The following is a 12,381-nucleotide window of genomic DNA, read 5'->3' as shown; positions in this document are numbered from 1 at the left end:
TAAATTGGGTGTTAATTATTAAATTAGTACTTTGTTGTACTTTTTAGCTGCAATTTATTTTTAAAGGGTAAATAATTGACAAAATATAAACTTTATAGAAAAATTTGCAAATTGCAGCCATTTAAAGTTCGTATTTTACAAATTGCAGGCATTTAAAAAAAATTGCAAATTGTTGCCCAAAAGTTCATATAAATTGTAAGTTGCAGCTCGATTTAACTTTTTCATCGGTTTATATGTCGAAAAATCTTCATTAAGGTTTTAGGGGCCATTTTAGCCCTTAGGAGCCCGAATTGAGCTCGGGATTAACAAAAAATTAACGTAAGTGCCTCGTTTTGCGTAACAAAAATGTATCAACTTGTGGGAAATTGTAAAAATGAGACACGTTAATTTTTTAATTGCTAATTTCGAGCTCAATTCGGATCCTTAAGAGCTAAAATGACTCCTAAAACCTTAACCGAAAATTTTTCGACATGTAAACCGATGAAAAAGTTGAATCGAGCTGCAATGTACAATTTATGCAAACTTTTGGGCTGCAATTTGCAATTTTTTAATATGGCAGCAATTTGCCAAATAAGAACTTTAAATGGCTGTAATTTGCAAATTTTTCAACTTTAAATGACTACAATTGATAAATTTTCCTAGTGATTCACAAAAGATGTTGATGTTTAATTTGGGATTGTGATTATTTTTGTTGAGTTAGGACTGAAATTAACTAATCTCTTCATGTTTTAGTAAGTGTTACCCGTGTTTTTTTTTTTTTTTTTTTCTTTTTTTTTTTCAGTATTCACACAATAATATTGACATGATTAATTTACTACTCGTAATATATAAAAAAAAACAAATGTTATTTTAAAATACATTGTTGAATTTGTTATAATATATACTTTCATAACATCAATTGTCCTATAACTTTACTAACATACAATTAGATAAATTAATTATGGTCAAAGTCGTGTCTCGACATACGGTATTTAATCAAAGTTTAACAGTTACAGTATTTAGGGCCTGTTCTCTTACGTTGAAATTCAGTTCAGTTCAGTTCAGTTCAGCTCCTAATTTCCTTCTCTTATAAAATATTCAGTTCAGTTCAGCTCAGTTTAGTTCAGTTCAGTTCAGCTCAATTCAGTTCAGCTCAGCTCAATTCAGTTCAGTTCAGCTGAGTTCAGTAAATGAGAACACACCCTTAATCAAAGTTTAACACTTACATAGTACAAAGTACCGAGTAGTATTTAACTATTTATCCATTTAGAAAATCAGAAATATGATTATATGAATGGAGTCATGTCTCATGAACAAGAGAGAGAAAACGTGGCACACATGTATTGTATACATTGTCCAATGCAATGGCATTAACAGTGGTGACACACTGACAAATAGTTACAAAGAATGTCTAAGCAATTTAAGATACTACTCGTACGTAATAACTAATAGAGTGGATCTTGACCGAAAATATTAAGTAGAAGGGTTAAGGTTTGAACTTTTAAATTCTTTCAAATTAAAGCTAACCATTAATGCCTAAATAATTTATAACTAAACTAAAACTTACTGTAATAAGTCTAATAACTAATAAATTTAAATCTTTAGTGGGGTTTTGCTGGTTGAGGTCTGCGGTTATTAAGGCATACTTGGAAAATAGTTTAATTCTCCATTACTACTCCATACTTTTAAGTAATTTGTGTAACATCTTTCTCTAATTTTGAACTTCTTGAAATGGCTATACATATAAACATCTTTAGACCCTGTTCTTTAATTTGAGCTATTGTAGTTTGTTCTATTTAGTTAAAGTATGTCCTGCTTAGTATTAATAATCTGCTGACACATGCTTAGTTTTATTGACACCTGCTATGTTAAAAAACTCAAAAAGAACAAAGACATTACTATATGAGAATTTAATATTTTATGTATTATGAGTTGTTTAATTCATGCATATGTATATGTATATTTTATGTGAGCATTGCAAATGCTGTATAAATATAAATTTTTATGCATTAATTTTTAAAATCTTTGTATTTACTATTTAGAGATTGACTTCAACTTTGTTAGAGATATTAGAGTTTGGAAAAATATAGTTGTAAAGGTAACTGTTAGTTGTGTAGGTAGTTTTTAATTGTTAACAAGATTGCAGCTGTAAAAATAGATGATTTAGGTATGAGTGTACGATAAAGTAGCGCGCGGTTGACTAGCTGTCTAGCTGTTACATATAAAAATCAATGTTTTATATTTAAAACTATAGATTAAATTTTCAACAGATACCTCAAAAGCTACTTCTATTTTCAAAAGCTAATATTTCTATCTTTTCATAAAAGCTACCCTAACTACTACTTTGTCAAACACTCACATTTTTGGTTAAGTAGTTGTTTGACCAAGTCAAACCACTAAAGCAACCTAAAAGCTACTCAAACGCTAACACCGAACACGCCCTATATCTGTAAGATAAATTCAAATTAAATATTGTAATTCGAATAGAATGTAGCTAGCTTTAAGTGTGAGAAATGAATTAAATATTGTAAAAGCTTTCCAAAAGAGGAAAAGGAGCAAGTATTTAAAAACGACCGAAAAAGGAAAGTGGAGCAAGTATTTAAAAACGGAGGGAGTATATTGGTATAAATATTAGCACCATTGTGACATATTGGTATAAAAATTATCGTTGGTGACATATTGGTATAAAAGTTAGCAAGTGGCAGATTGGTATAAAAGTTAAACAAGTAGCGACATATGATACGGAGTATAAAAGTTAACACATGACGGTATGTTAATATAAAAATTAGTGAGCTACGACATTTAACCCTTTATTTAACCTGAATAATAAGCGATATTGTACACATCATGATTAATTCTTATTCTTGTAACTTTATTATATTGTTTTTTGTACCTTTTTTCCTTCAAATATTCATTGAATTTTTTGTAAACACTTTTAGGGTATGTTTACTTCAGCTTAATTTTAGGTCAATTCATATTAGTTCAGTTCAGTTTAGCTCCAATCAGTTCAGTTCAATTCAGCTTCGATTAATTCAATTTAATTGACCTTACGAATTAAATACAGCCGTTCGTAAACAATAAATTACATACATACTCCATAGTATATTGTCCGTGTCATCAACAGTGGGACCGAAAACTTATCTATATAACGTGTATATGATACGGTAAACCCTGCCATTATTCACCTTTTACTTTATTTTTTCAGTCCCAAATTCTTTGGCTTAATAAATCACTTACTTCATTTTTGTGCTTTCACTTTGTACGGTTTTATTTTTTTATTTTTTTTTTTTTGCTTGACAAATATCTTTTTTTGTGGCTCAAATAAAACTACCTCCGTCAGAAGTTATGTGCAACAATTTGACATAAATTAAAGTAGAGAGAAAAAATGTCTAATCGTTGCACATAACCTGTAACGGAGATAGTATAAAATGCATCACAACACCAAAGTTTAGGGCACATAATTTTTCTAGCACTAAAAGAATCATGAACACTAACACATCTAATTCTCCCTCCACCAAAATAGATAGAAAAACCATTGAAAGAAATAGAAGAAATCACATGAAATGCCTTTACTCTCAACTCAACTCCCTTGTTCATCATGATTCCTCTTCTTCAAAGGTCTCTTTCTCCAATACTTCAATTCATAAATTATTTCATATTATTACTATATGTTGTATAATTAATTCACCAATTTTTTTTTAATGGTGTTCAGAGAGCCCAAGGGCGGATTGAGAGGGAGCTCTAACCACTTGAGCTATCCCCCACTCTCATACCAGTACGTATTACAGTATTGATTATTAATGACTTTTTTTTTTGTACGCAGGAGACATTACCCTTGACGGATCAAATAGATGAAGCCATAAAATTCATAGGAAAGTTGAACGATAATGTAACGGAATTGAAGCGAAAGAAAGAAAGTTTGCCTGATGTTGATCAGAATTACAGCAGTATCGGTAGTAATTCTAGCAGAAGAGGTTTGTCTTTGAATTCGCCGGTCCAAATAGAAGTACATGATAAGGGCAGTGCTATAGAAGTGACTTTGGTTACGGGTTTGGAGTGTCAATTTGTTTTCACCGAAGCAATTCGCATTCTTCATGAAGAACATACTCAGGTTGTTAATGCTAGTTATTCTGTTGTTGGGAGCACTGTTTTTCACAGCATTCATGCACAGGTTAGTTAACCAATTGAACCACTTCATATTCATTCAAAATTACTTGTCACATTGTCGCATTAACTCACTTTATTTATTTATTATATAACTAATTAATTATAATACGAAGTACTGTATTTTTTCTTAACATAAAGGGAAACACAAATCGAAATATTCAAATAGGTTCAATCAGTCAAAATAATATGGTTTGATTTTGGTTTGACCGTCAATGAGTCAAGCTTGAGAATATTCAATAATTATAGTTCCTAGATTATCAATTAAATGACAAACATAGAAGAATTTTTAACAACGACTATTCAAGCTAAATTGTTTTTGTATAGTTAAGTTAAATTAACAACATTGATAGATATGAATCATAAGATGTTGTACATGTACATAATTATATATATTGAAACATGTTTTATCGAGTCAACTTGAACCCAACCGATGCTAATATTGAAACACTTTCACGTGTTACATTTTGTATCTTGTTAGTGAGAATCTGTCATTTTGAAATTGTTTTTATTGCAGATTGGTGAGAATGCAACAAGCCATGGAGTCGCAAGGATTACTGAGAGGCTAAAGAGATATGCACTTTAATTGATTTTTTTATTTTTATGGTGTAATAATTACTTGCAAAACTTTTGTTTGTATGATAATATTTCAACCTAGATTTCCAAATGTAGCACTTCTTATTATTTTTAAATGAAAGTCATGGACTCAAATCATTGTTGAGTATCTTAGAGATTAGATGGTTTAGTACTTTGAAAATCTTAAACCTAATCACACTTTAAGGGAACTTTCTTATTCAGGACTATCACTAGGCCAACAAATTCATCATTGTCTCATGAATGTTGTCTCGATAATCACAAGGCCAACAAGATGTCACGTAAACTACCCACTTCTAATAGAGATCAAATTAGTGTCGTGGAATTTATATCAATTTTATCTACTACCTTCGTTTCATATTATTTGCAACAATTTGACATAAAGTACATAGAAAAAATGTTTAATCATTACAACTAATATGAAACGGAGGTAGTATTATTTTTGTAAAGTCTATCAGCAGTGGGTAATCTACCTATTGGATCGATGTATCTGATAAGCTCACCTTTACTTATCATAAATTTTGAGCTCTAATCATTATTAAAAGGAAGATTAGGAGCCAACCAGCGTATCAGCCTACAATTTGTGGTTCTTCTGTATTTTAATCTAACATACTTAGTTTATGAACATGAAAATGTGTAGTAGTTGACAATGCAAGGATAAAAACTTTAAGAAACAATATTGAACCAACTAAGGTCCGGTTTAGTTCGACTTATATTTACTTATCTAATTTGATCTGGTCTGATCTGAATGTCAGATTTGACCAAACTTTGACCTTAAATATACGATAATTTATACGGAAACAATATACCAAGTGGGGTCTTATTAGAATCGTAATAATGTGTATTTTATTAATAAATTTGAGTGATAAATATAGATGAACTAATATCCTATTAGACAACTCATATCGAATATGCAAGTTTCATATAATAATATTGTGTGATCAAAATTTAAATCTCTGACAAATTATTTATGAGAGAATAGTTTTAATTGTATTGATGATCTTGGCTATTATTTATAGCCTACAAAAGATAACCTACACAATATAAACTCTATCATATAAACTTCCATAAATCTATCTTAGAATATCACTAAGATATATTATTATCCTAAATATAATATTATGAGATCTATATGGAAAATATATCAGAATAATATATTTTCCTATATTCCTAACACCTTCCCGCAATCGTAACGGCAGTAACACGAACGTTACGATTGGAAAGTCGCACTTTGTTGAAGTCGATTGAGTTGCACTACTATGTTGATGTCGCCTTCAATTTTTTTTATTTACAAAAAAAACAAACTTTTGCTACCACGGCCCTTTGCTGGTGTCCATGGTCTTCTTTCACGGCCCTTTGCTGGTGTCCGTGGTCTTTTGTCACGGCCCTTTGCTGGTGTCCTTGGTCTTCTTTGCCACGGCCCTTTGCTGGTGTCCGTGATCTTCTTTGCCACGGCCCTTTGCTGGTGTCCGTGATCTTCTTTGTCAGGCCCTTCGCTGGTGCCCGTGGTCTTTTGCATTTTTTTTAAATAATAAATAATACGCCAAACGTGGCTTTTCTTCATCTCCGTGGAGATGCAATAATGGAGGAAGCACACTCAAATACTACAACCTAACCAAATCACATATGATCATTCATATTGATCACATACACCAATATTAACCCACGTATCACATGGTTATTTCAAAAAAAAAAAAAAAATAGAAATTTCAAAGAGCAATACTATTGCATAGCGGAAGCAAATTTATGAATCCCACCGGTGGGTTTAATATTCTAACCCACCGGCAGGGGGAGTATTTGTGTGAACGGTCCCAAGATTTAACCTGCTCTTGATACCATGACAAATTATTTATGAGAGAATAGCTTTAATTGTATTGATGATCTTGGCTATTATTTATAGCCTACAAAAGATAACCTATACAATATAAACTCTATCATATAAACTTCCATAAATCTATCTTAAAATATCACTAAGATATATTATTATCCTAAATATAATATTATGAGATCTATATGGAAAATATATCAGAATAATATATTTTCCTATATTCCTAACAATCTCACTATCTAGCAATTTGGAAACGGTCAATGGGGGATTACCTTATCCTTCTCTCCTACTATCGCAAAAAGTCAAGTCCGTTAACTTAGATGCAGATCAAGGATCTTGGTCTAGTTTTATTTTAGGATTTATTTTTCTTTATTTATTTTACCTTGTTAGTATTTGGTTTAATATTATCAATTTGTTAGGATTTAATTTTATCTTTTAGTTTTAGTTTTTCAATCGGACATGGCCATATGGGAGTGTGTGCCTATAAATATGATTATTTTCATCAATAAAGTTAGATGTTTTTGAGTTTAAGAAAATTAATTGTAAGATTGATTCGAGTGGGTTAATTTCGAAACCTTGTTTTTGTTCTTGTTTTAGTTGAAAAGATTAAAATATTTTGAATTAGGATTAACCCTAATTGCTATTATCCCTTATTTTTAGGTTAAATTTTACCAAATTATATTGTTCCGTTAAAAGGTTAATCTCTCTATCTCGATTTTTTTTTTTTTTTAAATTTTAACTAGAAAAGGAGGAAAACGTGCATGATTAAAACAAAAAGAGTGCTCGCGTGGTAATGGTGTTGGAGATTGACTATGCTTCCTTGCTAACATTGCGTCTAACATCAATGTCTACAACAATAATGGTGAAGTGAAACCCTAAAAGGACTAATTTTGAGACTCCAATAATTTTTCTATTTTTTTTAGACTTTAAAAATGAAGCTTTAAGAAATAGTATTCAATTAGCACTATTTTAATAATTGATAGAGAATATTTATAGACTATTTAGACAAAATATGTCCTAAACCTAGAGGTATGATGAATATTCTCTATCAATAATTTATTTATTTATTAACACCAATATATTAACAAATTGTTCAAAGTAAATGTAGATCAACTTTTTTTTTTGAGAAAAAAATTGTAGATCAACTTTGATAATTATTTAAATGCATTAAAACATTTTTACAAATTTGGTGATTTATATATACATATAAATACTTTTTTTTTTTTTTTGACGAGATATATATAAATTAGCTCGTCTTGTGTGCGGCCGGCCACACCGTGTGGCCACTTAAAATAACCCTATAACATTGATTAAGTAACACCTATAATACCAATCGAGTAACCCCTATAACACTGACTGAGTAACTCTATAACAATGACGAATTAACCCCTTTAATACTGACCAAGTAACCCCATTACACTAGCAAAGTAACCCCTATAACACTGACTGAGTAACTGATCTATAACAAGGACGAAGTAACCCCTTTAATACTGATTAAGTAACCCCTATAACACTGACTGAGTAACTCTATAACAAGGATGAACTAGCCCCTTTAATACTGACCAAGTAACCTCCATTCCACTAGAAAAGTAACCCCTACAATGGCTGGCCACACGGTGTGGCCAGCCACATATAAGACTTTGTGTATATAAATACTTGAATATATCTTGTATGGGATTTGCTATGGAATCTTCCTTTTTTTTTTTTTTTTTTTTTTAAGGAAATGGAAAAGATTTATGACCAACAAAAAAATGCATAAAAAAAATGTGGTCGGCGTATGGACATTAACAAACCCTTATCGTTAAGAATGAATTTGGTACCACCACATTTGTTGGAATTCAATGTATATATGCACAAATGCACAAGAATAGCGATGAATCATAAACTTATTAGTGATGACAAAGGTGTAAGTGTGTACTGTAATGCTGTTAATATGTCATTGGATCAGTCTGTTAAAATTGGGTCCCAAATTAATTAGCTCCATACAACAAACCACCATTTCTTTTTTTGAAGATAAGTTGCACATCAGCACATACTATATATTATTGTCTACATACCTATATGGTGTAGCTGGTCCACGATAATAGCTACTTTTCGTTTGTCTCCAACACGACAACACTTTAACTCTGTTGCTCTGTACTGGTTATATTTTGTGGTTCGTTGCATCTTTTTCTCAACCCACTTACCAAATCAGGACCAAGGGCCATTACTAAATTTAGTAGTATCATTGGGTCAAAGGATTCTAATATTTCAACAATTGGAAAAAAAAAAAATTTTTTACCTCCATTTTTTTAACCGACACGTTTTAACTTTAACATTATTTATACACTCTCCTTTGACTGTATTTTGTGATTTATACGTAATATAAAATATAGTCATGCGATGTTTTGTTAGATTTGTCACGTTTGGATTTGTGTATTGGCAAACGTGACTAAAGAAACGTATCAACTAAAAAGAAACGGAGGAAGTATTTAATAGGGTACGAGTATAGCTTTTTTTTTTTTTGGTAAAAATAAAATGATTTCATGACAGTCAACCTTAAATGACTATTATATACTTTTTTTTTTAGTTGCAACACTTTTCTTTTCACGCTTTTTGATATATGTTTTCAATCGTTAATATCATTAGTTACCAATATGTAAAAACTATAAACCTTAGATATTAAAATTGTGTAAGTCGAGACGAATCTAACAAAAAACAAAAGATATTGGAGGTACAATGAAGTCGCCCCAGACGGGGAGTACGATGAATCAGATGAGCAGACAGGTTCTCCGCCTGGCGTTGCCCCCTCCACTCACAGTGATGGGATATTGGAGAAGTCAGACAGTGAAGGATCCGTCTCCGCCTCTACCCATAATGAATCAGATCAAAGGGATGGCGTTGTAGCCTCCCAACAATCATGAGTTGAGGCTTCTGGGTCTGGTCAGGCGGAGGCCAGCTTTGAGGCTGAGCAGCCGGCAAAAGGGCCGTCTATGACCAATCCCACTGAAACGCACATGACTGTCAGGGACGTCGCTGCCCTGAAATCAAGTTTCAAGGGGTTTCAAGACGAGTATCCCATTGGGAGTAACGGGGAAATAAGGGTATCGCCTGTGGAGGCGACTGTAGTATGGGAGGATGACGCCGAGCACGCTAACAACTATTTCGGCTGCTATGAGGCGACAATCATAGCTGGTCTCCGATCCGCTTCCCCCTCCACAGAGGGATCAAAAGGATATAGAAAAGGTACGAGCTAGACTTCTGGCAGCTCACACCCAACTCGTGGATAAATATACTAAGTTACATTGCCGAATGTGAGTTCCAAAATCATAAGCTAAGTTTTAAGGTTTTTTCTCACATGCATTACATGAGCTGAGCTCCAGGCGGATGGGGGCGTGGTAAACTTTGACAAAGCACCCAGAGTATAGATGACATTGGACAAGCCATCTAAGTGGACCGGCTTACCAGTTTAGGCCACAATCGGTTTTTGCGTCAGTACAACAAAGACCGGGCTTTGCTAAAAAAGAAGTGCACCCTTCCCCGGATTCCATCCAATGCCGAAATAATAGAGCCGAAATATTTCAAAACGACCACCACCCCATTGGATGATGGAACGCAAATACTTGTGCCCAAGAATTCTAAATTTAGTAGTATCATTGGGTCAAAGGATTCTAATATTTCAACAATTGAAAAAAAAATCTAATGAGGTACGAGTAGAGCTTTTTTTTTTTTTTTTTTTTTTTTTTTTTTTTGGTAAAATATAATGATTTTATAATAGTCAACCTTAAATGACTATTATATAGTAATTATTTATTGTCTGATTTTAATTAATTTTTTACTCCTAGCTCGTCAAATAATAAAATTTGGTATAATAGTCATTAAGTGAAATATTATTATTATTATTATTATTATTATTATTATTATTATTGTCGTTGTTGTAATATAAGCTTAAAAATATGAAATTTGGCTTTATATCATTAGCAATATCATTTGACTTAAATTGAACTGAACTTATTAGAGCTGAACTGAAATTAATCGGATGAGAACATGCCCTAATTATAAATTATTTATCAAAATTTTAAAATTCATTTAATAATATTGAAATAACTTTTGAATTTTTTTTTATATTTTTGAAATTTATTTACAAAAATCTATTTTTATTATTACTTATAACGTGATTTGCATTGGTTAGGCATGGGGTGGTTTTTGGGAAGCAGAAGGGAGAGGTTCGCCGATTTTGGTGGGGCAGGGGTGCCAGCGGCTTGGGTTATGTTGTCACCGAAGGAGGACAGGTGGTGTCGGTGGTGGGGTTGGGCTGAGTTAGGTTGTTTAGGATTTTTTTTATATAAATTTTCTTTATTCTTATAATCAATAAGCAAATGACACGTGTATATGGTGGGCCCCACTTATGGATTTCATCCTAGGATTCGTTAAGTGGTGGTCAAATCCAATTTTTGATTTTTTTTTTTTTTTTTGTGGTGTTATAATCCATTTTGTGACTTTTTGTGCTGTTATTTTGCAAAAAAAAAAAAAAAAAAAAAATCCTTAAAAAAAACATTAATACGAGTAATAAATTTTGCCATAAATTTTTTTATTCAGCAAATAAAGGACAACTGCCACAGAATTTTTAGTAAACATAACATTATCTACCCCTTATTATCACTTATTTTACAAAATTCATAAATTCAAATTACATATACTACTTGAAAATAGGTAAATTCTGACGGAGTGGTTCCGACGAACACGAAATTCTGTCGAAAAAAGAGAAATTTCCAACGAATTTATGTTGATCTGTCGGATATTTTTGACAAATTCACCAGTTCTGACAGAAATAAAATCTTTTGAAATATATGTGCTTTCTGAAGGATTTTTCCGTAGGAATTTTCAATTTTCGAGGAATTTATTGTCCATCAGAAATTTCCGTCGGAATATAATTAAAACAAATAATAAATTCCTTTTTACCAAACCCTAAAAGGCTAAAATGCAACCCCTTCCCCCTTCTATTTCCGCCTCTCTTTTCTTTTCTCCTTTTCTCTCCCCTTCTCCTTCTCCCCTTCTCCCCTTCTCCTTTTCTCTTATTTTCCCTCTTCTCCTTCCCTTTCTCTCTTCTTTTTTCTCATCTCTATTTATTTCTTTGTCGCTAGCGTGGGGTTGGGGTTTTCATGACGCCGAATTTGTCATCTTTTTTGCCGGCGTGGAGGTGTGTTGTTCTCTAGAAATTAATGGTTGTTCATGTTAAATTCGACCATGAAAACTCTATATCTATAGTTTTTATGGTTGAATTTAGCCAAATTAAACCAAATTTGAGGTGTTATTCAAAGTCAAATTCGATTTTAAAGGTATGTTTTCTTGTTTTGAATTTTTTATTTTATTTTTTTAATGTTTTGTTAATTTTTGGGTTGTGGTTGTGATTTTGAGCGGTTGCGGAGGGTGGTTTATGGTGGAAAGTTGGTTGGAATAGGTAGGGTTAGGGTGGTAGTTCTAGGTTTTGTTTGGGTGGGTTTAGGTGATAGATCTAGGTTAGTTGGGTGGTTTAAGGTGGGTGGGTTCAAGTTAGGTGGGTTTAGGTGATAGATCTAGGTTAGTTGGGTGGTTTAAGGTGGGTGGGTTCAAATTAGGTGGGTTTTGGTGATAGATCTGGGTTGGTTGGGTGGTTTTAGGTGATAGATCCGGGTTAGTTGGGTGGTTTTAGGTGGGTGGTGGTTAGGTTGGTTAAGGTGGTGGTACTGGTGGGTGGGTTCGGGTTAGGTAGGTTAAGGTGGTGGGTTCGGGTTAGGTGGGTTAAGGTGTTGGATCTGGTAGGTTTATTGGTTACGCGTAGTGGCGGTGGGGGCTGG

General features: G+C 32.5%; 1 protein-coding gene across 1 annotated transcript; it reads left to right on the top strand.

The window, feature by feature from the left end:
- The first annotated feature begins 3,383 nt into the window (after positions 1-3,383).
- On the top strand, positions 3,384-4,867 carry LOC145635220 (transcription factor bHLH162-like). The gene is made up of 3 exons (XM_081686509.1): positions 3,384-3,597; positions 3,803-4,150; positions 4,661-4,867. The coding sequence occupies exons 1-3, from the start codon at positions 3,463-3,465 to the stop codon at positions 4,727-4,729; spliced, it is 552 nt and encodes a 183-aa protein (XP_081542635.1). The 5' UTR covers positions 3,384-3,462; the 3' UTR covers positions 4,730-4,867.
- The last annotated feature ends 7,514 nt before the right edge of the window (positions 4,868-12,381 follow it).

The sequence above is a fragment of the Chenopodium album genome, chromosome 6 (genome assembly GCF_948465745.1).
Source record: "Chenopodium album chromosome 6, dcCheAlbu1.1, whole genome shotgun sequence".
NCBI classification, from domain to species: Eukaryota; Viridiplantae; Streptophyta; class Magnoliopsida; order Caryophyllales; family Amaranthaceae; genus Chenopodium; species Chenopodium album.
Note: the sequence above shows the minus strand (reverse complement) of the source record. Positions and strands in the feature narration are given on the sequence as shown.

What these genes read in the sequence shown, in the direction of transcription:
- LOC145635220 (XM_081686509.1), top strand. Translation starts at nt 3,463, where the DNA reads ATGAACACTAACACATCTAATTCTCCCTCCACCAAAATAGATAGAAAA. An exon ending in ATGATTCCTCTTCTTCAAAG is followed by an intron (nt 3,598 to 3,802) that starts GTCTCTTTCTCC and finishes TTTTGTACGCAG; the next exon opens with GAGACATTACCCTTGACGGA. An exon ending in TTCACAGCATTCATGCACAG is followed by an intron (nt 4,151 to 4,660) that starts GTTAGTTAACCA and finishes TTTTTATTGCAG; the next exon opens with ATTGGTGAGAATGCAACAAG.